Consider the following 27,200-nt stretch of genomic DNA (forward strand, 5'->3'; position numbering starts at 1 on the left):
CGGAACACTACTGAAGAACCACACCAGACCATTCTGACCATTTTCCACAGCCAACTTTTAACCTAAACCCTTGGGGTTACTCGCTAACGTTCCATAAGGGTTTTCACTTTCCTCACGCCGCACTTGTTTTCAAGACTACCTGACCTTTCATTTCAGTGAAAAAGACAGAAATTTCCCACTTCCCTTTCCTTGGCTGAAAAAGCTTTCTCAGAAATGGCTAATGCATTTACAGTGACCCAGTGAGCTAGAATATATTTTCATCTCACTTGAGCTCTTGTCAGCATTTGACCTGTTGCCCACATCTTCTGCCTTAAACCTATGCCTACTTGTGTAGCTGAACTAAGTCGTACCCTCCTCCCCTTTCCAAGTAACTGAGCTTTTAGCCTCCTCACAAGGACCACGCCCAAGAAGTTCCCTATCAACTTTCACCCTTGCCTTCCGATGCAAACAGGAAGAATGACTTTTGCAGACACAGATGGTTCATGGTCATGAGACCCTGGGGGAGGGAGGACACCCCCCAGTTTCTATCTGTGCAAATACGCTTTGGCTCCTTTAAATCCCCCTGTACCCCTTTTGGCGGCAAGGAGCACAGCTGCAAATTCTTTGGGATTGCCATCTGCCTAATCCTACCTCTATGTAAGTTACCTACAATAAACTTCATATTTGTACTTTATGGAATTGCCCGCTTTGTTTTTTGGTCTTAATGTTCCTTCTCAGTTTGGGAGATATTATTCAGTATCTCCACCTTCCAACACTACTCCCCACTCCTTCACTACACTATCACCCAAATGGAGGTCTTCCCCAAGGCACTGGATCCAAGCGCCTTTGTTAACCATTTCTCATCTCACACCTTCAGCTATCAATTCCACGCAGCCGACTCTCAAATCTCTCCAGACTGCCCTTTTACCATTTCCACATTAAAAAGTATCACTATCTTCTTCCAACCAAATTCTCTCTCATTTTCTTTCCTCCCATTTTCCAGTCTGGCCCCTGACCTTGGGTACTCTATTTTCAAATAAGCCTCACAGTCACCTCCTCCCACCCCATCCCAGACATCGCTCAAACACAGGTCCTCATAACTCCCATAACTTGGCCTTTGTGATCGCCTCCTAACTAGTCTTTCCACCTATACAAGTTTTACTTTGGGACAGTTAAAAAACTGCCAGAGTATATCTTTTTAGCTACTTCCTACCTGCTAAATGATTTTCAGTGGCTCCTTGACAGACACGGACCAAACACTTCTGCCCAATAATCACGTCACTATGATGTGACTCTAAACTTCCTCTGTAGCCTTACTTCTGCCCATCTCCTGCTTGGACCCTATCTTGCTACTAACTAGACTATTAGCTCTTTCCTGCCCTTGGCCCAAGGCCCTCCTGTCTACATCTTCAGTTATGCTATTCTTTCTTCAACATATGCTCAATTCCTACTCCATCTTCTAGAACTCTTTACAACAGAAATTTGTCAAAAAGCCTTCTCTGATCTCCAAAATGAATGAAACTTTAATACCATGCTGCCTTGTTCTGAGTAACTCAATAGCCAGCCCTCTGAAAGCTAGGACTATGTCTTTCATCTTTGTACCCCTAAGGCATTTATGATAATGCTTTGTCCAGAACTGATATTAGATAATTTAGTAGATGATTTTAAACCTCTGAGCAAACAGTTCATCATGTCCAGACCTTAACAGATAACAAAATCCAGGAGCAGCTAAGACAGACACTTACCCATGGATTCTGAAGTTTGACTGCCAACCACCCGGAGCAGCATAGGCTGACTGCTGTCTGACCTCTGAAGAGAGGTAGAAGGAGAGGACACTGTAGTACCATTCACCTTGGCCTCTGCCTGGGGCTAAGGCATCCAAAAGAAAATAGAATTATTTTCCATAATAAAAACTCCAGCAAATATGTAAATACAAAATTATTATAGACACCCAAGACTCAGAAATTATGAACTTTCCTACTTAGAAACCTCCCAAAGATGGTTAAATTTGGGAATTTTCCCCGTTGACAAGATCAATACATTCTGCTTTTGTACCTAAATTGTACTCCCTTATAAGTCTGAAAAACATTAAATCTACAGTGGAGTAAGATATAGTAAATCATTAGACTAAACAACTGAAAGATTTAGAAGGTCATGTGAGAATAGTGAAATCATATGAGACCACAAAAATGTAATGGAGAATTAATATTTTTGTGAAGTTTTAAGTTACGAGATGGCTTTCCCAGAAAGCCAGGACTCTGCAGGTAGGGCTTCCTGCTACATTTTCAATAAAGACTTAAAAAAAATTTGTAGGAAATAATCTAGAACAAATACAAAAAGACACACTAGGTTTCTCCTCTTCTTCTATCCCTTGATACCTAACACTTAGCTAGGCACATATTAAGTACTTAATAGAGCGATGCTTGGTACATTCCTGAAAAGGACTAGTCTTTAGTTTGAAGAGGGGAAAATGAATTTTTGCAGCTATCCTATTGTTAGAGACATGTGGGTCTCACTTGCTCCAGCAGCTGCCTTAGCCTATGTAACTGGGACTCCAGCTGTTTATTGTGGTCTTCCAGGATTTGCATCCTGGCTTCCAGGCGGCCTTTGTGTTGACGCAGTAGCTTCGCCTCAGCAATGAGCTCAGCATCCCGGGGGCTCTGGGGAGAGGTGGGCATCATTTCAGGAGGGGACGGCAGTGGGGACAGGCCTTTATGTTCATGCTGCTGCTTCAGACGATCATATTCTGCTTGCAGATTCCTATTTGGCATCAAAAAAGGGGAAAAGAAAAAAGGAAAAAAACAGAAAGTTGAATATCATCACCAGATTTCTTATAAAATGGCAGAGAGATACATCTGACCACCACCAAACACAATAGCAAGCAAAAGAGAGGCACTTAATGAATGATTTTTATGATGACAATTTTAGCAATGCTAAAAAAAAATAAAATTTGAAGCGTCTACCAGGTGTGTGTCTATGTGTGTGTGTGTGTGATGCTTTTCAATCTTTTATATTAAAAGCCTTATGAGTGCTATGTTTACATAATTAAGCAGCAAAGGAATTAATCATTTTGTAAATATTTCCTTATTATATCATGAGATTATAATTTTTATACCTCTGTCAACACTTGGATTTTCTTTAAAAAATCATCAAATATTCTCAACAGCAATGTATAACAACATAGTAAGAGAGTACCCATGGACCCACCCCAATGCTTGGAGAAATTTAACATTTGCCATATTTTTTTCAAAATGTTTTGAAGAAATAAAATATGACAGTTAAAGCAGAAGCTTCCCCACATACTCTTTCTGATATCCGTTCTCCCTTCACCAATGCCATGCTGACCCCACAGCCATCATTACCACGAACACATCCACAAACACTAGGTTGAACTTAGTAAAGATGCTATTTTGCTTTTTAAAACCTACATAAATGGCCATTTCATGTGGTTCTACCTAATGCCATTACTGTACATGTTCTTAAACTTTAAGTACCTACCATTTTAAGAGTTGCTTTTTGCCTTCAACACCGTTTTGGAGATCTATCCACCTTTTCCCCACTGATTTCTTTGGTATTTCTATAGCATATCAAACATCCATAAATACACAAATGTGCTTCTGAACTCTCTATTCTCTGCTGTTGGTTTATCTGTATGTCCCTGTGCAGATTCTACACTATGGCTTTAAATACATTGTTGCCTGGCAGGCCTTTAAAATTATCTTGGCTCTTCAGACCCCTCTGATCATCCCTACGATTTCAGTGTCGAAATTTCTTATTTTTGGAAAATCCTTGTTGAAATGTTGGGTTTGAATGTGTAGATTAAAATGGGAAGACCTGACTTCCTGTTATTGAATCTTCACATCCAGGAATGTGGTGAAGCTCCTCAGTCATTCTAGTCTCCTTTTATGTTTAATAAGAGTGTTCTGTAACATACTGTTTGTTCCTCTAGCATTAGGTTGACTGCTTCAATCATTTTCTATGTTTTTTAATAAACACATTAGGGTTATAGATTTCCTTCTTCCTTTAGAATTGCAGAGAATACAAATCCAACTGAGGATACTTCTGTTATCTGATACCCAGCCAATGATGAGAACTCTTGATGTCTTTCTCCTGGTTATGATAAATACCAAAATAAGATGACAGATTTCTGCTGTTGACAGATGGTAATTTCATCAGGTGAGAGAACATCTACCCACAAACATGGGAGATCGCTATGAGAAAAGACGTGAAAGGCAAGTGGTAAGCAGGCAAGAAGCGTTTTCCCCTAGTCCAGTTTGAGAAAGGAAGATAATCCTATGACCGGGTTTCCTGTTAGGGAAATATTTTATTGTTCCACACTTAGAATGAACCTTCTGCAGGGGATGACATGTCTTTCAAAATGCCCTGTTTAAAAATGCTGGATCTCCACACTGAAGATTTCATTTCAATCCAATCTACTTTTTTTGCGGTCTAAAGCTCTACCCTGTACCCAGTGTTACAAATTTTCTAGGACTGTGTTTAAAGTCATGCAGGAATGTCAATCTGTGATCTTTTTCATTTACAGAAATAGTCTTCTATCTGTAATGGTTGAAATCCCATCTGCTATTAATCTTCAAAGAGAGTTACGTGTATACTTTTGTTTCATAGCAATCTACTTTAACAAAGAAGTAATAAGAAAAAACTTACCAAAATAAGTTTACCCTTAGCCAGATTCTGCACATAGGTCCTCTGGGTGTGAACCAACACAAATAGTTATTCACATTAATTAAATCCAGTTTCTGCCAGTTAACTATCATCTAAATGTTTCTGTGAACCTGAAATAATTCATGAGATTTCATTTGATAGGAATTATCTTCTGTTTTTTTTTCCCTTGAAATATTTGCTAAAAGAAATCCACCTTCAATAAAATGTTCTGACTGATAACACCTTTAACTGAAGTATCCTATTCAAGATTCTTCTTTCTACTGGATTGGGTCATCCACGATACTCTTTTTGAAAACACTGATTTGGGACACTTCAGGGTAGTACAACAAATGATTACTGTCTTCCCACCTATTTTTCACAAAGTTACTGACAGAACTGTCTTTTCTAGAAAGGTCTTCCTCTGCGTCTTATCTTCCACAGAGCTCTCCTTTCAAGAGTTATTTATAAGTGCCCTTGTTCAGAAAATGTGGTTTGGTATATACAACACACTGCATTTCTGTTTTTGTATTTTTCAGTGAAAAACAGGAAAAGCTCATTTGAATCAGCCAGGGCTTCCCAAAGCTGAGCTGTAAAGAATACCAGTTGCTCTACATAGAGCTTTCGTGTCGTCCCAGATGTTTGAAATTTCTCTCAAGAGGACATTTCGTTAAAGACTCATAACATTCTTCAGTTCTGGAAGAGTCTTGGCTATTTACAGCTTCAATATTGCTTCTCTGTCATTTCCTCCATTCTCTTCTGAAACTTGTACTAGGTGTATTTTAGAGCCTGTGGTCAATTCCCCATCTTTCTTAATCACTCATTTATATTTACTTTCTTTTCTTAGTGCTATGTAAAGTCCTCAGAATCATCTTTTAAATTCCTTATCTTCTCTGACTGGGTCCAGCCTACAGATCCCCCTGTCTATTGCGGTCAGTAGCTTCAATGATGATAGTTTTTATTTCTGAAGATGTCTTTTTCAGACCCATCTGTTTGTTCTTCATTGATTTCTGTTTAATTTGTTATTTTAATAAATGGTATTTCCTTATTTATGTCTTTGAGCACCTCAGTTGTACTTACAATCTTTGTTGCACTGTTCTATCATTTTATTTTCATCTAGGCTTAATTCATCTTTTGATGGTCAATTTGGAGGGGCTATCTCAAGTCTTTGTTTCAGATTTTGATTTGGAGACACATTCTGAGAGGGATAGGGTGTGTTTTCTGTTATAGTTTGTGAGTGTTTTCCTTTCCATTTCTTTCTCCTTCTGAACTCACTTCTCTCTGTCCACTGGTTTTATGGCTTTCCTACTGAGGGCACAGGGTTTCCTGGGGCCTCTAGGCTAGAGCTAGATCTTACATTGGTACTTTACAGCTCCTATGTTTACGATGAGTGATACCAATGCAATTATTGTTAATTTCATCACCAGGCAGCGTAGTTCAGGTCCTGATTTCAAGGCTGTGATGGCCCCCCCCCCCCGCCACTTCTCAGCTACACCCCTCACCTCTCCCCTAGGCTCTATGCGTTAGGTCCATGACTACGTATGAGCTATAGTCCCTTCCTGCAGTCCAAATTGTTCTTTTTTCATTTTCCTTCCAAGTATAAGTGAGTATGCTTTTGTGTCATTCCAAGTGTGTTTTTGCAGGGCCCTGATTTCAAATATCCGGCTCTGGGACCCCAGCTGGTAAGAAGAATGTTAATTCCTATTATTATAGCAGGAGTTCAAAGTCCACTAACCAAGCCCCACACACTGCTCAACATGTCTTGCTTCCCACCATCCTCCCCCAAAACTTGCCATTTCTGGTCTGCAGAGATGTTCATCTTATTTTAAAGCCCAGCTATGACTTTCTAGTTGGTTTTTTTTTTTTCACTCCATGTATTACCTACCATTGGATAAATGGTACGAGCAAAGGAAGATGTCTTAAAGCAAAAGATGACATTGTTTGGTTTTTTGTTTGTTTGTTTGTTTTTACTTTTTAGGATCACATCTGCGGCATATGGAAGTTCCCAGGCTAGGGGTCAAATCAGAGCTGCAGCTGCTGGCCTAAACCACAGCCACAGAAACACGGATCTGAGCCAGGTCTGCAATCTACACCACAGCTCACAGCAACACTGGATCCTTAACCCACTAGGCAGAGCCAGGGGCTGAATCTGCATCCTCATGGACATTAGTTGGGTTTGTAACCCACTGAACCACAATGGGAACTCCCATAAGCTGACACTGTCTTAGAAAACCATCAGGGTATGTTGGTTTTGTACATAAATGATCAAGGTTCCCTCATTACTCATTCAAATCTAAATTTACCAGAACAGGGTACAATGAGCGAGAGGAAGTACCTTACTCTAAACAACTATGTGGCATACATAAAACTTCTATTAAACTCAATAACAGGAGTTCCCGTCGTGGCGCAGTGGTTAACGAATCCAACTAGGAACCATGAGGTTGCGGGTTCGGTCCCTGCCCTTGCTCAGTGGGTTAAGGATCCGGCGTTGCCGTGAGCTGTGGTGTAGGTCGCAGACGCGGCTCGGATCCCGCGTTGCTGTGGCTCTGGCGTAGGCCTGTGGCTACAGCTCCGATTTGACCCCTAGCCTGGGAACCTCCATATGCCGTGGGAGCAGCCCAAGAAATAGCAACAACAACAACAATAACAACAACAACAACAACAACAAAAAACAAAACTCAATAACAAACTTAATTTTGAAGGAACAGGTTTTTTTTTTTTTGTCCTGAAGCTCCAAGGCAGGGCAAGCTATCACACCAAAGATTCAAAAACCCAGAAATAGCACCAGAAATAGCTCAAAAGGAGGTATCTTGGCCAGAGACCAAGCAAAATACAAAGTTATTTGAGTCTACATTCTCTTTTACAGGTATTTATAAATTTTCATGAAGACTATCAAGAAAAACAGATGTTCAAAGGGTTGAATTAGAGGTAACTTTTACTACACATTTCCTAGTAAATGTGGTCATGGTTACAGAGCTGTGTTAGGGGTTGGGAAATGAAGCCATGTAGCCCTCATTTTATTGTATTTTAAAACATCTATGTCAGTACCTTTTAAAGTATATCATGATGCTAGACTGTTTGGACATGGTATTTATAAAGCATGTAGGGGGTATCATTCCCATAAAAGATCAGTGCAATGCTTACCACTGTTCCAAGGTGAGACATTGTATACCTTAACCACAAGTGTACAATCTGCTCATTTTAACAGCTGGCTGTCAATTTATACTGGTACCGATATACATTTTGCTTTTCTTTAAGTTATACATGTACATTTTACCCCTATTGATTCTCTAATTTTTAGAATATATTTGTGGAGTCATTTCAGTATAGATGAATATATATCAGGGATCAGACAACAACTCCACAGAGAATCTATTTACGTTCCTGATTTTCTTGTAAATTATATTCTCTGGTAGCTCCCTAAAGAACACTAATTCAAATTCACTTCACATGGCTTCTGTCACCACAATTTCTTCCTGCAGCCAGTCATGCTAAAAAAAAAAAAAAAAGTCTCCCATCCATTATTAATTTCTTATTCTCCATTGAGCTTTAAAAAAAAAGCCCTCCATTCCACAACTATGTAGCTGTATCTGATTAATTTTATGTCATCACATGCATAAATGTGGTTGCCCAGATACAAATTTACATTAAAATTTTTTCCTAACTAGCTAATAGATATGAGACAAATCAAATTGGTCTTACCTTTACCTGCTGAAAACATGAAAGCACCCAGGCTCTCTAGCAATTATAACTCGCTATGTGCTAGTTATAATAAAGAACATTACAACAATCTTTGTGTAATTTCTATTAAAGATGTCAAAATGTTTTCAATGTAAGTCATCTAATCTTTAAATGGAAATTCCCTACTGTGTGTAATTATATAGTTGTATGAAGATCACTTTTCAGTGATCAATGTCTTAATAGTCTTAGACATTAAACTGTAACATCAAGGCATGGACACACACAGGATGTATTTCATAAAGTGGGAATAACTACAAAGGTCTGCACCTAAAAAGATTAGGCCCAGAGAAATCCTGCTTTACCCTCATACAGCATTAAAAGCAGCTAAATCACATCCACCAATCTGGATTCAGGCAGATGTAGTAAATCATACAGAACTATTACAGCAACTATAAATCTAGCAAATTAGCAGTTTCTAAAAAGAAGGGGGAAAGACAAATTTTGAAAGCATGAGGTATTTTTAAAAACTGGAAATTGCATAGAGCTTTACTCAATATAATTCAAATATTTAAAGCTATATTGTAAAATTTTATCAAACACAAAGTCAAAAAGACCCCTAAACTAGATGGAAAGAGATATTAATATGCCTTGGCACTACCAGTGTTAATTAAGGAGATGCTCACAGGGTGGGAAATAAAATATGCATATTTTAGCTCTGCCTTAAGCAAAACAGTAAAAAATGGCACAAACCCCCATGCTCTTGTTTCTAATCTACTTCTCTTAACATTGCCCTTTTTAATGCCTTCAGAGCTCTTAATTTCCAACCCCTTTCCTATTGAATAAGTCCCTTACTGGGATCCTATAATAATGTATCATTTCTTCCAGTGATGTCTGCATTTTGTAAGTGATGTTGAAACACGTAAAGAAAAATAGTTTTTGTTTTTTTTTTTTTGACACATAGCCTTTTGGGTGCCTATTACCACCCATGGCTGAGGCAGGAATTAAAACAGGGTTTGAGGAGTTCCCGTCGTGGCGCAGTGGTTAACGAATCCGACTAGGAACCATGAGGTTGCAGGTTCGGTCCCTGCCCTTGCTCAGTGGGTTGACGATCCGGCATTGCCGTGAGCTGTGGTGTAGGTCGCAGATGCGGCTCGGATCCTGCGTTGCTGTGGCTCTGGCGCAGGCTGGCGGCCACAGCTCCGATTAGACCCCTAGTCTGGGAACCTCCATATGCCGCAGGAGCAGCCCAAGAAATAGCAAAAAGACAAAAAAAAAAAAAAAAAAAAACCAACAACAACAGGGTTTGAGAGCATGGTTTCGGATTCAGAAAGACCCTGCTTCACAGCTAGGCTCTGCCCCTTGCTGAGGCTGGTCAACTGACTTAAGCACTCATCCCATGGATAGGCTCAGCCAGCCAGTGCGGTCTATGCTCCATATGTATGACTTTGTTAGAACCAGGCCCAGCCCATTCCAAGTGTTCATAATCATTACGGCTTCTTTCTATTTTGCATACTTTTTGGATTTGGAAACTCAGGTGTGCTTAAAAGCTTCTTACCAAAACAAAGCATTTATATTGTCTTAAAAGCAATTTAGTAAAACCTACTAAGCTTGGCAGGAAAAAAAAAAAACTATGCTTAGAACTGATTCATCATTTGTTCTCTTTAATGCTAGCCCCCTCCCCCAGTCACTACTGTAGCTACCCCAGAATCTGGGAATCGTATATTTTCCATCATCTGTGCTGTAGACTAAAGTGTATCACAGCTGAGCATCTGGGCAAAATGAAATCACTGAGCTAAGATCACTAGGAGATTTTCTTAGATTTGACCAAATCTGGTGGGCATATGTCAAAATGATCACACTTTGACCATACATCACTGCTGTCATAAACTGTTCAGACAAATCTACAAGGTTAATGTATTTAGAAGAACTCTATTCTCTGGATATGGCCTGGACATAGCGATCTATATCTCGCTCGAGTTCCATGAGACAGAACCTGACAGTATTAATTGGCTTTAGTTTTTTTAATCTTCAGTGACTGAGATGTTTTTTCACAAATTTCCGATTGAGGACTAATACAATATCATCTAAGAATAAACGTATTAATCAAAAGTTCAACATAAGAGAAGAATTAATTTAAAAAATTCCGCTTATACCTGGAAATAAGGCCGTCCAACAGAACCCAAGACAAACATGACAGTGACTAGTCTTAACCATTCAAAAAGCACACTAGGATTGGAAAGGTTTTAGAAGTGAGGAAATCTAGTCCCCAGGAATAGTACCACTGGGAAAAGTGTGTTTCAATTTTTCAGACAAATACAGTAAAATATCAAACTTTCATTGTCTGTGGTCAGCAAAAAGCTGTAACAGTTTCTAAGAGAATCATAATTTTAAGCTTTGTATGTCCTGGCTTCAGTCCCTCATGAGTAGTTAGACTTGGCCTTAAATTCTCCCAGTAAATTTATCACGATGGCCTATTTTTTACTTTCTGGCATGCACTGCTATATCGTCTTGCTCCATCTGATCCTATGGTCTCCTTTATTACAATGACAGCAACTACAGTAGCATTTCTTTAGTCTCAGCACTTATACACAAATGTTCAAGGCAGAATTATCCATAACAGCCTAAGTGGAAACAACTCAAATGTTCATCACCAGCTAAATGAATTAAAAAATGTGGTATTTCCATACGACAGAATATCATTCAATAATAAAAAAGAATGAAGTACTAACACATGCTACAACACAGGCGTCCCTTTAAAATATTATGCTATGTGAAAGAAGCCAGTTACAAAAGATGACATTTATATGATTCCATTTATATGTCCAGAATAAGCAAATCCATAGAAACAAAGTAGATTAATGATTGTCTGTCTAGGCCTGGGGTGGGGTTATTTTGGAAGAAATGGAGAGTGAGTGAAAATGGGTATGGGGGAGTTCCTATTGTGGCTCAGCGGGTTAAGGACCTGAAGTCGGCTCTGTGAGGATGCGAGTTCAATCCCTGGCCTCAGTCAGTGGGTTAATGACCCGGTGTTGCCACAAGCTGAGTCATAGTTCACAGATGTGGCTCGGATCCTGCACTGCTGTGGCTGTGATGTAGGCCTCATTTACAGCTCTGATTTGACCCCGAGCCTGGGAACTTCCATATGCTGTGGGTGTGGCGTGCAGTTTCTTTTTTGGTTGCACAACTCTGTGAATATAATAATAACCAGTGACTTCATACTTTAGGTGAATTATATGGTATGTTAATTATATCTTGATAAAGCTCTTATAAAAATAACTTCTAAATTCAAAATACTATTTATCATAGCACAAAAGATATTTCCCCAATGCAGTCAATAATTTTCTAATGCTCTCTCCTACTATGGAGGAATCAAGTTTAACTCATGTTCATTAGAGGAAGATGATGTGTACATGCCTGCAGAATGATCTATGAAGATGCTTCTCAGTATTTTCAGAACATTGTAAATCAACTATATTAAAATTTTTATCAATTAAAAAAATAAAATATAGAAGTTCCCATTGTGGCTCAGTGGTTAACGAAACCAACTAGGAACCATGAGGTTGCAGGTTCGATCCCTGGCCTCGCTCAGTGGGTTAAGGATCTGGCAGTTGCCATGAGCTGTGGTGTAGATTGCAGATGCAGCTGGGATCCTGTGTTGCTGTGGCTCTGGCGTAGGTTGGCGGCTACAGCTCCAATTAGACCCCTAGCCTGGGAACCTCCATATGCCACTGGTGTGGCCCTAGAAAAGACAAAAAGACAAATAAGTAAATAAATAAATAAAATATTTTCAGATGATGAATTTTAAAAAGAGCCTAAAAATAAGCCCAGAGAATGCTCTGGTCTGGGCTAACCTAAACATCTTCCATGTTTTTAGTCCAGTGGAAAAATGATATGACAATCTAAACAGGTGTATTAAAGGATTTTGGGGAAAGAGCAATAACGTAAGAAATGAGAAAAATAAAGACGACAGCTGAAAACCAGCCAAAAAATCTGGCAGGGAACAAGGAAACTCCAGAAGGCATTTATCCATTCATTTAATCAACACAAATTTCTACACCCAGCAGTACAGAGATTAAGATATGTTAGGCAGGGTCCCTTACCCTTCAGGAACTCACCTTCTAGTGTGTTGACAAACTTTACAATGCAAAAGGACTGAGAATTATGCTCATTGCTTAAGCTAAAAATATAGGATATTTCTATCTTTGAAATAATCACTTTGATTTACCAGGAAATTATAGGAAAAGGATCATAGGCATTTACATATAACCTGTAGTAAGCAGACAAAGTAGTACCAAAACATAACCTAGAATATGGAGATACACAAAAAGGTCAACTTTAATTATTAACATAGTAAGAAAAAAAAAAGTTTGGTGATCTGCAGAAGTCATCCATTTACACAAGTAATACACACCAGGAGATCATTTCTAACTGGGCTACTGGTTAAGAACTGGGCATAGCCAATGACAATCAAGTGCACCAGGAGGTCCTTGGTCTTCTTCCAGGAAATGTTCTCTTCCTAGGAGGGCCCTGTCCTCTCCCTAGGCTTCCACCTCCTGAGTCCACGACCCCACCTCCCCAACCCATTACTCCTCAATCCAGACTTCTCTTCTAGACTCCAGACCTGTCTTTTCAACAGTATTCTGGATGTCTCCATTGGCCCTCGGTTCTGTGAACTTAAACTTGCTTAAGCACCAAGCCACACAAGGTCAACAGATTTATCATTTATTCTCTAACAGTCCAGTGCCAGAAAAGGAATCAGCTTCTTCAAGCAGCACTACACAGGACCATATACTGGCTACACATCTTTAAAATTTATACCTTAATCTGTCATTGAGATGAATGTTGTCCCTGCATTCCCGCTAATATCTTCCTATGTGTTGATAATACAGCTTTTTTTTTTTTTTTTTTTTTTTTTGCTGTACCCTCAGCATGTATAAATTCCTGGGCCAGATATCGAATATGTGCCAGAGGAGTGACCCAAGCCATAGCTGTGACAATGCCGGATCCTTAACCTGCTGAGTCACCAGGGAACTCCAATAATATACTTTCATATTACAACCTAGGAGAGGCCTCAAGTAACGACTGGCCTTTGCATCAAACAACTTAAAAAGCAAAATTCAACAGTAATTGTGATAGGAGCACAAGTTGCTATCTCTGGCAGACATCCTTTGGAATTCGATCTGTTAACAACAATTAAGAATTCCGCATAGCAAATTAATTTTGTCATGTAACTGGTGGAAATTCTTTCTGGTAGTTTGGAAAGCTAGATCACTCACAGTGGGACATTCTATAAAAAGACCACATAGAATTATCTATTCTTATGGGAGATGATTTAATACCTATCTTTGAATTTTCCAGAAGAAATCATTTTGGTCTTTGGGGTTCTAGGGCTCTACTGCTAGAGAAAATCAGAAGTTACTTTTGTGAGAAAAGCCCAGGCTTCATCTGCAGAGACATTAGTACAGACTTACATTTCTTTACAAAGTGAGTTTCACAGAACATGACAACTGGGCTGTGTAACCAAGATTGGGTTAAACAAAGCTAATCATGTGTCTTCTGGACTCTTCAATACAAATGCAAACTAATCAAGACTTTCCAAAACAAGCCTTTCCAAAGCTTCTCTGTCCTTAGAATCAGTTTTGGGTTTTTGTTTTTTGTTTTTTTTTTTTAGAGAATCTGAGAGGTATTTTGCAGAATACATTTTGGGCAATAGTGACCTTTATCCATGGAGAACCATCATCATTTCTTTGGTCTTTAATAGCAACTTTCCACAATTATCAAAGGCCACGAGAAGCAGCCATATAACATTTCCTTCAGCTTTTGTTATATAAGGACACTAGCCAGTAAAAACATCAAGCATTAACATTTTTTTTTTTTTTTTTTTTGCTTTTTAGGGCCACACCCACAGCATATGGAAGTTCCCAGGCTAGGGGTCGAATTGGAGCTGCAGCTGCTGGCCTACACCACAGCTCATCAACGCCACAGCTCATCAACACTGGATCCTCGACCTACTGAGTGAGGCCAGGGATCAAACCCGCATCCTTGTGGATACTAGTCAGATTGCTGAACCACAACAGGAACTCCTAACACTGTTTAATTCTAATTCAGGAATGCTCGAATTAGAATCCAGGCCCCATTACTTGCTAGCTGTATGATGCATCATTCACACTCTGTGCCAATGAGTCTTCATTTGGGAAACAGCCTCTCCTTCATAGGGTTGTTATGAGGATTAGATAAGAACTTACATGTACTAAGAACAGTTTTGGTCCACAGCAAGCACTCAAATGACAGCTATTTGTTTTTACTGTTATTGTTATTTAGAACCAGGAAAACTCTGGTGTTTCCTTACCTTTTACCTTTCTTCTTATCCCCTCTCCCCTCCCCAGCTACAGGGAACCACAAACTAAATTTGCAGCTTAATTATATCAACTAAGCTAATCCCTACTATGTTCACTGATTTACTATTTATACTACAGGAATCTTACTGCTATGCATTTTTTAAAAATCCTTTTTTGGAAATGAATACATAAAATATAGAAAATTTCCACCTGAATCTCATTGTGTAAACAGAACTCAGTTTGCCCTATACACGGTTTTTTCTCTATCCAGTGACCTTACCCAATTAGTAGCTCTTTTGTGTGTTCTGTTTTTTTTTTTTTTTTAATGATCATTTCCCAATTCCCTAGTTAAAAACTTTCATACCACCCAATTCCTCCCTGTCCCATCTCCCATGGCTTCATTCATTCAGTGACCTTTCCATTTCTCCATCCCTTCTTCACTTGCCTAAGAATTCTTCAGTTAAGAACCTGGCCAGGGAGCTCCCTGATAGCACAGTGGGTTAAGGATCTGGTGTTATTACTGCTTGGGCAGTAGCTATGGCTTGGGCTTCAGCTATGGTGCACATTCGATCCTTGGCCAGGGAACTTCCGCATACTGCCAGTGTGGCCAAAAAAACAAAAAAGAACCTGGCCAGCTTTCAATGATCTGTGGCACTTTCCCTCTACCAATCTCCATGGCTTTGGCGCCCTACCTACAATTGTCTTCCTTAGCCGTCTCCTCCTCAAAAAGCCTTCTCTATTCAACTTATAGGATAAGTTTATAGGATAAAATCCAAACTCCTTCGTCTGACATGCAAAGTCCTTTAAACAGTGGTCTCCACCTAAACATTTCACTACTCTCTTATTCTCTTCTCCCTGTGCTCTGGCCACACATAACTCACTGCTCCAAGAGTCTGGAAGCATCATCCTTATTCCCTCTCTGTCTGGAAAACTCCTATTCAATCTTTATCTTCAACTCCCTTTCTGATGGTCTCCAATCCCTCAGACACAATTAGTCATTCACCTCTATGCCCCCCAAAAGCACTTGTAACACTGGGTTATAATTAGTTGTTTATATTTAAATGCCTTTTTATTAAATTTTGAGTTCCATGAGGGTAAGAACCAAGGCTTATTCCTTTTTGTAGTCCTGGCTGTTTGACAAACACATTAAGCACTCACTAACTATCTGCTGAATTGAGTGGAATGATACCTCAGGCTTAGAAAGTAACTAAAGAAAGGTGACTACAGTCAGTTCTACCTTAGCAGGATGGTGTGGTAATAAAAGCTGAAAGAAGGATGAGGGTCTTCATGGAGGATCTGAAAAGGGAAATTGGACAGCAAGAGCTTCAGCTTTTATGCAGCCTGTTCTAGGAAGATGGAAGCTGTATCCAAACGTCATGAATATTTTTATCACCAGAGGGCTACTTTGGCTTTTCTGTGATAGAAAGCAGTCCTCATGACTATCCAATTTTCTATACTAAGATCAAGGTCACTAGACAATTTTATTTTTGTGATAATTTCCAAGAGATGTAAGACAGAGGACCCTAGAATAGAGTGACAACTCCAGTCTTTAAAAAACATACATTCCTCATTTAAATAGATTGTCCCCATTTAAATGCTGTTGTCTATCAAGAGATGAATGGATAAAGGAGGTATGGTACATATATGTACAAGAGAATACTACTCATCCATAAAAAAGAATGAAATAATGCCATTTGCAGCAACAAATGGACCTATGAGATGGGCCTGGAGATTATCATACTAAGTGAACTAAGTCAGACAGAGAAAGACAAATATTACATAACACTTTTATGCGAAATTTAAAAAATAGTACAAATGAACTTATTTACAAAATTGAAACAGTCTCACAGAAAACAAACCTATGGTTACCAAAGGAGGCAGGGAGGGATAAATTAGGAGTAGGGGATTAACATATATTTACTACTATATATAAAGCATAATAACAACAAGGACCTATTGTATAGCACAGGGAAATATATTCAATATTTTATAATAAAGTATAAAGGAAAAGAATTGAAAAAAATTAATACACACACACACGTATCTACATCGCTCTGTATACCTGAAACTAACACAACATTGTAAATCAGCTATACTTCAATTTTAAAAGATTATACATGGCTACCTGAAATCTTGGTTAAATTTTGTTAGTTTACAGAGAATTTAGAATATGAACATTAAAATTGTCATTATTATGAAAAATAAAATTTTACTCTAAAATAAAAAACCAGGAGTTCCCATCATGGCTCAGTGGTTAACGAATCTGACTAGGAACCATGAGATTGCAGGTTCGATCCCTGGCCTTGCTCGGTGACTTAAGGATCCAGCATTGCTGTGAGCTGTGGTGTAGGTTGCAGATGCGGCTCGGATCTGCCGTTGCTGTGGCTGTGGCGTACGCCGGCGGCTACAGCTCCAATTGGACCCCTAGCCTGGGAACCTCCATATGCCACAGAAGCGGCCCTAGAAAAGGCAAAAAGATAAAAAAATAATAATAAAATACAAAACCAAAAATAAAACTCATGCTGTTCCCTAAAAAGGTTTAAGGCAATATTAATACATTTAGTATATAACAAGACACTTAAAAAGAGGGAGAATTCGGATAAAGGGAGAAATAAATTACCATTTTGGATTATCACTCCACTTCCATGAAATGGATAGAATGAACTAGTCCCCTCAAGCTTTGATTACCTCTTGAATAAACTGAAGGACATTTAATTATTAGGTTGGTTAGACTCTGCCCCATGCAACTGTCCTCTGTGCCTGAGGAGAGCTGAGGTGACTGACTATTGCACAGCTTATTCAATGCAATGGGTTTGCCCTTCAGCTTCTCTTCATTTTAATGTTCACATCTTCTAGAGGTCTACTGAGCCCAGGGTTGCCCTCCTGCCATGCACTCCACAGGTTGACAGATTCACTCTCAGTTCCAATTACTGGTTGTGAGCCGAGGATGCACTGAACTGTTAACTTTAGCTCACATGTCTCCCATAAGCCTCAAAGTTCGATTTCTCACTATCGGACGTGTGTCCGTGGCTATGTCACCAGGCCCTCAAATGATGTCTCCTGCACCCCATTCACGCTTTCCAGCTACTCCACCCCAGGAAGGCCCTCGGTAGATCCCGCTGGATTAAAGGACGGACCTGCCGCTGCTCCTCCCAAGCTGTCGGTCTCAGCTGCCAACAACCCTCATGTGGCCGCACACCCGCCAGAACCAGGACCCCTTCCTTCCCTCTCCAGATCCACTGAACCAGCCACACAGCCCTGCCCCCGCCCCTCCCCCAGAACATACCAGCCCAGTTCACCCTCCTCCCCAGTTCTGTTCCTCCCTGGAGGCCCACCTCACTGCTTTCCTGGGCTTCCATGCTCCCTCCCAATTGGACTTGCTTCTTCCAGGATTGTGCCAACACAGCAGGGCGCCACATCCTTGTTCCTCCCCACCCGGCCTTGTCAACAGCCAGTCCAGCTTCATCTCCTCCCATTTTGCTGCCTTGTTACACAAGTCACCCAACTGTCTGCACTTTCCCAAACACCCTGTGCTGTTCCTCCCTGACACCTTTGCTTACTCTCCTTGCTGGGCTTGGGAGGCCCACTCCTGACCCCCTGCGGCTTCCCTTCACCTTGGCCATCTCCTCACTATCATTTGAGACGCACCCAGGACCCAAGGGAGGAACACGGGCTAAAGACGTCCTGAGACTGAAGATAGAACACTACCAGCCCCGGGCCCAGTCATCGCATCATTTTCAATCCAAAGCAACAGGATCACGAGCTCCAGCCAGTTTAATTCAGTGGTATAAGAACCCATCTAGAATTGCTCTGAAAACAACATTAACTATCTTGCACAACCCTTGGACGAATGAGAAGGAGCAAGAGAAAATTCAAGTTTAGGCTGCATTGTGTCTGGTCACCCCACAAGAAGACATATAGAAGGTACTTAGTGGGTGCTAAGAATCCAGAGTCCCCTGTTATCATGTAACATCTACTAGTGATTTTAATTAACTTCAGTCTTCACAGTGAATCAGGTTAGTATTTACCTTCCTTGTAGACTTGGGAGCAGTCTAATCAATTTGATGTGCGGGGAGCAGAATGACAATGGGTTTCTGCCTCTCATAAAGGCTGCCTGTTCAGTGCTAGGGTCATACCTAGAATTTCAGAGCAAGCTTGAGTTCATTTATCCGGTGCAGAGACAAATACATGGAATTTGGCACAACAGATTTAAGCTGGGAGATTGCAGGCTTTCAGCTATGCAAGAAGAAAGCAAACTTTTAAGTTTGCTAATGCTAAGGACACACAATGGAGCAAATCCTCGATATCTAGCCGGTCTCAAGCAAACAGGTAAATCCCAACTATCTGTGGTATGAGGGAGAGACATTATGCAGAAGTGAAACATTAAGGACTCCATCAGGCACTAGTCACCCATATTTCTGAGGAACACAGTGGAGAAAATTCAGAGTCAGACTTAGCTTTTGCTCAGAGCTTTTGCCTTATCTTTGTGGCATAAGCCAAGAATCAGAGGATGCCAGTGGGGGGAGATGCACAGGGCTGAGGATTCAGAAAATGAATTCTGAACATTCTAAATGTATGACAAAGCAATGCTTGGTGCTCATCAGAGAAGTTTGAAAAAGGAAAGTATTCTGAAAAGCAAGCAGAAGAAAAGCATTCAAAAGGCTTTTCTCTATGAAATTAGGTTGTAAAAAGAATTTTAGCCAAAAGTACATGCATGAGTGCTACAATAAAAATAAATTCAGCTTCATTTCAATTCATTTATTCATTAACTTATTCAACAAATATTTATTGAATGCTATGTGCAACAACTGGGAGAAATGGAATTCTAAAAACAGAGATAAGACACCCCTGAGACACTTCCTAATTAGCCATTTTCTGTTTTCCAAGGGGGTGGTGGGGAGGTGTCATGAATAAGAATAACATGACTAGTCAGGAATGGGGATCTTCAAGCCTCTCTCTTTTGCTAACTGTCATTTGGAGATAAGATTCCTTGCTATAGAATAAAGGGACACAAAATACATAGACATGTGTCCAAAGGACATGGGACACTCGCAGTTTTAAATAACATTCCTCATTTTCTCTAAATGTGTGCTTGTATTTGTCAAATTATATAGCCAGTTTGACTAGAGAAATACAGCCAGTTTGGCAGGCACTGAGAGGTGGCATCTAATGGCTTCTCAGGTTCTCAGAGGAAGGACAGGAAATGGTGAAGAAGAGGCTCCTTAAGCAGCAATGAATTGAAGCAACAATGAATTTAAGCATCATGAAGGCAAAGCTATGGCTCTGACTTTCTCTGAGAAGAATGGCAAGAAGGCAGGAGAGGACAGAGAAAACAAACCAGAGGCTCCTTTCAGGAGGGGAGCTTTGCAGAGACATTTCTTTGGGATTTGGTAGGAAGTGAAAATGTGACAAAGTAGAGAAAAAAAGAAGCTCATCCTAACCTTTAATTTAGGGTCACGATAACTAACAGAAAGATTCATACTGAGAGCCTCCTTGCCTGCCTGCTTGCATCTCTCACAAGCATCTTATCTTAATAAATCTATTTCTTGCCTTTCAAGAAAAAAATAAAGATTCGTACCTACACCAGATTCTTCATTGTGGAGCTCTAGCAGCCCTGGTGTCATTTAATTTTTTTTTTCTTTCAGAGAATAAACCATCTCATTCTTGGGGAATGGCTTTGGCTATCTTTCAGAGGAAAGTGGTTATCACTGTACCACAAGTAGAATGACAGGTTTATTCATGTCTAGTCCTAAACCTATTCCCTCAAGTTAAGGTACAGTCCATGGAATGTGCCACAATTCTATGTAGATGATACCTACATAGAATGCACAATTATAGGTAAATGAAATTTATAGAGAATGACTCTCCTTTATGCTCTGGTGCAAGGAAGAATTGCTTATTTTGAGTCAGAAAATCTGGATTTGATTTTGGTTCTGCAAATGGCTGATTGTGAAATCTGGGTCAAGCCATTTGAACTTCTCTGAACCTGCGTTTTCCCATCTATCTTCTATACAGGGCTTTTAGGAAGATTAAAGGATCCAAAATTAGTAAGTGCTCTGAAAATAATGAAATGATATATAAATGACAGTTTCAGTACTCTTCACCAACACTCTTTGGCCTGGTAGCCATGGTATGGAAGGAAAGTGTGCTAATAATAAACAAGACCAAGCTCATGACCAATGAGACAGAAAGACATATTATACAACAGTAATAATCACATAGTACAAAAATATTTTTATTCCTAGGTTAATATAAAATTCTATTTAGAATGCCAACCCCCAATTTTTCTTCCTATTTCACTTTGACCCTTAAAATAACTGAAGACTTGTCATAAATGAATACTAATGATGATCTTCAATAAACTAAGGGGAAAGGCTTTATCTATCATGATATTCATTGCCAGTCTGACAAGTAAGGTCAAAAGTAATGTTACCATTAAAACCAACAGAACATTCGGTATTACCTCCTAGATAGTACTCATGTGACATCTTCTCTGTATTCTTGGGATTTTAACAAACCTTTCTGGAGAACCCACTAAATATTCACAGTGTGGTAGATACTACAGGGGACACTAGGAGGATTAAGACACAGTCCTTATTCCAAAGGCATTCACTATCTCCATTAGAGGGAGGCAATGGGAATGAGTGATGAAAAGGCCAACTGAAAAAGAGTTCTTTGAGAAAAGTCCAAAGTATTCTGAGAAGATGCACAAACAATGTATTACTTCCATATGCAGGGATATAACAGGGATCTGTGGGGAAATTTTTTCTGAGCCAGGACACAGAGGATGGGGAAGACTCCTTTGCCAGATATGGCAGTGGAGGGATGCGAGTTAGTGGGGAGGCTGAGAAGCAAGCTTGAGCTCAACCCAAAAAGTGGATAAGAGCAAGATACATTCAGAAACAGCGGCTTCAGCAGCATGGCCAGAATATAGGTACAAAAGATGAAGCAGTAACAAGCAGGTCAAGAGAAAATTGCAGAAGGTTTTAAATGCCCAACTGAGAAGCTGGGGTGTTTTTCTAGACGCAGAACTCCAGGGAAGGAAGAATGCCATGGCAGGTCTTGGTTCCGGAAAGATGCACTAGGGTCAGTATGGAGGATTTACTGGACGGGTAAGAAAGAGACTAAAGGGAAGCCGACCAGATAAGAAGCTTTGGCCATAGGTCAGAGGTACTGTGAGCCAGAGAAAGGGCAGTGGCAGCAGAAAGCAATGGATGAATGGCACTTTGCCTTTTTCATCCTGAGGTGACATACTCCCTGAGGGCACTGGTTCTCAGACACATCCTGTTGCCCAGATTAAGAGGTCTTTGTGCCTTGGGCTAAAGTGAACAGATGAAAGTACTCAAAGTCCCACAAATTTGAGCAATTGCTTCTTTAAAGATTTGCCTGGTGGCATCTGTCTAAAGAAGGCACACTGAGTTAGAAGCAATCATGTGCAAAAGCCTTTCTTAACCAAGGGACCTGTGATACAATAAATGGAATACAAAATTAAAAGTCTAATGATTTGCATTATCTTGATATCACACAATATGCTAGATTTTTACATCTCTGTCCTCTGTGCAGTCATTGTGAACTTTTCTTTAATCTTTTATAATTTCTGCTCCTTTTCCATAAACATCTTTTTTTCCAAGTGATGACTGACAATCAGAATTGTCTCACTAATCCTCCAGGATGGTGAGCATAAATGACTTCTACGATTTCTGTATATGCTGATGAAAAACAAGATGAACTAATTCATTCCCAAATATGACCAATGAGCCTACTTGCTTAAAAGCTTTAAGATATATAATATGGCTACACACATGTACAGATCATATAATCATAAAATTAAATTACCTACTTAGTTCTTAAATTCTATCCTCAAATATAAAATCAAAGCCTCTGAAATACATGCAGCAAAGCAAATACCACCGTCACTGTTAATTTCTTTAACACCTAAAATATGAGTTCTTACACTATTGCATCCATTTTCTTCTTTCAGATTATAACAACAGAAAAGAGAATCTGTAAATGGAGCTAAACAGATTATTGAAGAAAACAATTAGACATAGAATGACTCTAAGTGAAGATTCCTGGCACTTTTCTATGTGTGCAAGTGTATGCACTGTGCATACCAATTACAAAGCTAGAAAGAAAACTCACCTGTTTTCTTCCTCAAGATCTGCTAGGATTCTCTCTAGCTCCCCTCTTTCCTCACTCTCTAAGGAAATCAAGATCTGGGCAGGACTACGAGGCTGGCTCAGGGGGGAGTCCTGGTTCAAACTTTGGCAGTAATGCTGGATTAACAAATGTTCATCATCTCTGGAAAATAAAATCAAAGGTTTTGGTTTTTTTGCCCCCCTTATTTTGCTTTGGGGGTCAGGGACTCGGGTGTGTATTTTAAAAGAGAAACGGTTATTTGCACTTAACAATTAGACCCTTTTTCCTGCTTCTATAAGACATTTTAATACTGCTGAGGCTGTGGTCTACCATCCAATTGGTGACAACTCAAGGTATTTTTGGCTCAAATTTTCCATTGACAATGGCTGGCCTATTTACATGGGTAAATGGATGGCAGAATTACAGTAATGCGGGGACTCTGTGTCAACAGTTTAACCAATCAATAGTAAATATTAAAAGACATAATAATGGCTGTATAATGCTTTTGCTACCAAGCCTGTCAAGATAATCTCTTCACTGGCCCAAGCTACTGATGATACCAACCAGGAAAAAGTGAAGCCCTTAAAAAAAAATAAACATTTTCTTAAGCAGAAGGCAGTGTAAGCAAAAAGTACTGCTTTGGTAAGCCAGTTTGAACTTATTAACAGCCACAGAGGCAGGATGGTAAAAATAATGAAACTATGGATAAAACGACTGTTTCATTCAATTATTGTTTAGATAGAAAAACAAAAATTGGAAGGGGAAAAAAAGCCATTAAGGTGACTAATTCCAAGAGGACTGAACCGCTCATTCCTTAGAGCAGCTTTTAAAGACTAAATTTTCGGGAACAAGGAGGCCAGAGGCTTACATTTGGGGAGGCAGCTATGCTCTTTCCTTATAGCTAGGAACTCTCTAATACATAGGAGAAATTATTTTATAAACGCAGTGCGCCTATCTCCTGAAAAGCCTGTGTAGCTCTGAGTTATAAGAACTTCATTCTGTTCTTAAAGAGAGGCTAAAGCCCTTTCTTTCTGGCCAGGTATTAGTAAGAGGTTTTCCCTCTCCACACCCATCTAATTTTCTTTTCTCATCTCCATGTCCTCTGAGTTGAAAAACAATTCAGATACTTAGGAAAAAATCCTCCTGATTTACATGATTTTGGTCCTTCAAGCCAGATAATTGCTAAGTTAAAAGGTAACTAAAAACAATTACTGGGTATTAAATAAACAACCATTTAAGTGAAGTCAACTAATCTACCAAACCACTTCTCCAGACCTGTCCCTAAAATGCCATGATTACCATCCAACATTGAGTCAATATGGATTTCCTGTCCTTAGAATAAGCTAAAGCTAAATTTCGTTTAAAAAATAAAACAAAAGCAGTTATACCACCTAATTTATTAGCCGTCTTCCCAAATTCTGAAATTATATTGCTAGAACTTGCCACGTTTAATTACAACATACTGTTATAATTAAACTTCTCTTACTATTCTCTTTGGCAGTCAATGGCAGCCATTATTATACAGATACAATTTGAATTAATTTCAATGTGCTAGAAGTTCTAATATTCAAATCAGCAACCCAAAGAAGCAAATCATTCAGGTTGTTTACAATTGGGTGATTGCTTGGTTACATATTTTACTGTCAAAGTATTTCATATATTAGCACTATGAATATTTTTCACCATAGCTAAGAAAGAGAAGGCACCACAGTTATGTTTAAGAAGAAGGTTGTTTTAAGTAACTAGGTCATATATGAATAGTTGAGTGTTGACTCTATTCTTTATTATTACCTTGGTTACTTTTATGTAGCAGATGAGATGCTTTATTCTCATGTCCTCAACAACCAATATGTATCAATGCCACTCTGACACTATCTCCATCAGTGTAATCCTTTTAAAGACAGTTTATTTGAGTGTGACTCCGGGTTGCCACATCAACTACGTATGATAAATTTACCATTTTACTTTTGACCAAATTCTCTATGACAAAGTGGTGAGACATCCGTAACTTATCAGACTAAAAATATTATTTTACCTTGCCTAGATTTCATCTCTCTAAATTACCTATTCAGTTAGCAGATCCTTGTTCTTCCTCCATATTAGCTTCTTAATCCTCTCCCTCCATCTCAGGCTCTTGGTTTGTGTCAGTATTCCTCTGAGCTCCTTTTTGTGAATACTTCCTCTACTCTGTAATGAAGCCTCTGTTTCCCTGCCAGAGCTGTGTTCTCTGCCACTTTTAGCATCACTCTCTCTCCTTCCTTAAATGGGACAGGCCTGGCTTATCACCCTCTAAAAAACTGTGACCTAAATTTGGATTTCCTCTTCTGAAACCCTTCACAAGTTTGCCTCGCTTTATTTAGCTCACAAAGATGCTAAATTACAAAAATCTACTTGTTAGGATCTCGAAAAGAAAATGCCCAACTAACCTACCACATGGGAAGACCAGTGCATCTATACTAAGATTATATTTCCACTCATCATGAGTGGAGAAAATACTACATAGCCACCACCTTAATATTAATATCCAATCCCTTTAAATGTCCTGCAGGTGTGGTCGAAGATGAGACATGTAATATAGCTTAAGTATTTGGGAGTCTGCAATTTGTGGTAGTATGGTATTAAATAAAAATAAGGCAAAATGTTTTTGGAACATCTGGAATGCCAATAATGCCACAATTTGGATGAGCTCATTCTGTGTCAGATTGTCAAGAGTTAAAGAAAATAAAAAGTAAATGAATGGCTCTTTGAAAGATCAAATGAATATAAATGCTAACTCCTATCTTCTGCACTACCCTACCTCTAAATCCCTCAAAGCATTTTCATCGTCAGGAACATTTTGTAAAAAGAGACAGAATACTTACATGCTCTCATTAGGAGAGATGCTATCATTTAGATAAGATCCATTGCTGTTTTCCATTTCTGCTAGCCTGATAAAAAACGTAAAAGCTCATTAAAACTTATGTGACTTCTTAGAATCTACTCAAGACCTAATCGAACATTCCTGAAAACTAAAGGATAAATCATGTCAAGAGGAGAAAAGAATCCTTCATAGTAAAAGATGTGTGTGTTGGCCTAACCATTTGAGGCAGCGAGTGGTGGACCACAGCTAGTTAGCAGCTTGACATTTATGCTATAAATAATAAGAGAAGTTGTATTTTTTTTTCTTCACAGATTGATCTTCCTTTAGCTGAGAACAGGGCTTTGTTTTCATGAAAAGCTTCCCTAACAACAAATACACTCCACACCTTGCACTACCCCGGGTTTTTTTTTTGTTTGTTTGTTTTGTTTTTTTTAAGACCATTAGAGCTTTCCACTGACAGGAGATTTATATACAGCTGGTTAACGCTTTCCATGGTTGATAAACACGTTCAGCAGTTAGAATAATGATAAAAGGTAGATTCACAGTAAGCTCTCTAGACATTCTGCCGCCAATTTTTCTGTTAAAAACTTCCTTCACCTCAAATAATAATAGTCTTTTTACAACTAAAAAAAAAAAAAGTTAACCAAACTCTTACAGATTTATTTAACAAGCATACGATATCTTACAATTAGCAATGCAGTTTTTAGAGATAAAAGTTACCTCAAACACAAAGAATGTGGGACAAAAAGATCCAAAGATTAGGAAAATTAATGATTCTCTTCTTTACAGCATTATCATGTAAAATAAACACAGAAATGGAAAGCCAATGCTTTCATATCCTCTATATAACATAGTATAATTTCTTTATATACTTATGTTTTGTCTAGCAGGTTTCTAAGATGATTTCTAAGTCAGTTGATTAAACGTGCTCAGTATATAAAACATAGCAAAGCTATCAGAAATGTTTAAAGGCCAGGGTTAGGGGAGACTGTTCTGGACAGATGCTCTTATCGCTGTCCAAAACCAACATGCAGTGGAATGGCATGCACGTTAGAGGGCAAGTTGATTAGTAGAAATCAGACAAGATTGGAGGAAAATAAAAGATTTGTTTAAAATTATTATAGGTTAGCTTTCCTTGGTTAGTTATTTCAATCAATATTTGCCTGGCATTCAACTAGTCTCATACCTGCTAGCATAATGTTCAATGCGTGAATGAGTATCATCGTGTGAAAGCTGAGGGGACGAGGCAGGCCTATAAGGCAGAAAATGTGATTAGTCACAGATACCATCCATTAATGGAGAAAAAAAAAAAAAAAAAACCACCACACAGTTACGTTATACACGGCCTAGAATGCTTTTATTCTAATTCTATGGATAATGTACACATTTAGCCATTCCTGTATCTTAGATATCATCAAGTATGTAAAATCCAGGTTTGAGAAAGAATTTCTCATGCTTCTGCTTTTCTCAAAACCCAAAAAGAGAAACAAAAAACTTCTCTGGAAAGTTTCAATTACAGAAAAGGTTGGGGGAGACAATCTCTA

General features: G+C 39.1%; 1 protein-coding gene across 10 annotated transcripts in view; it reads right to left on the bottom strand.

Annotated features, from left to right (window-relative positions):
- DMD (dystrophin) overlaps nt 1–27,200 on the bottom strand; it is a 2,144,556-nt gene that overhangs the window by 31,426 nt on the left and 2,085,930 nt on the right. For 9 of the 10 annotated variants that reach the window (XM_047764837.1, XM_047764839.1, XM_047764840.1 and 6 more), the window contains 5 exons: nt 26,843–26,908; nt 25,658–25,723; nt 22,800–22,958; nt 2,496–2,739; nt 1,725–1,848 (listed from right to left, as the gene is read on the bottom strand). In XM_047764837.1, the coding sequence (XP_047620793.1) occupies nt 1,725–1,848; nt 2,496–2,739; nt 22,800–22,958; nt 25,658–25,723; nt 26,843–26,908 (659 nt within the window). The remainder of the gene's footprint in view (nt 1–1,724; nt 1,849–2,495; nt 2,740–22,799; nt 22,959–25,657; nt 25,724–26,842; nt 26,909–27,200) is intronic. The other variant, XM_047764838.1, reaches the window with a different exon arrangement.

The sequence above is a fragment of the Phacochoerus africanus genome, chromosome X (assembly GCF_016906955.1).
Source record: "Phacochoerus africanus isolate WHEZ1 chromosome X, ROS_Pafr_v1, whole genome shotgun sequence".
Lineage (NCBI taxonomy): Eukaryota > Metazoa > Chordata > Mammalia > Artiodactyla > Suidae > Phacochoerus > Phacochoerus africanus.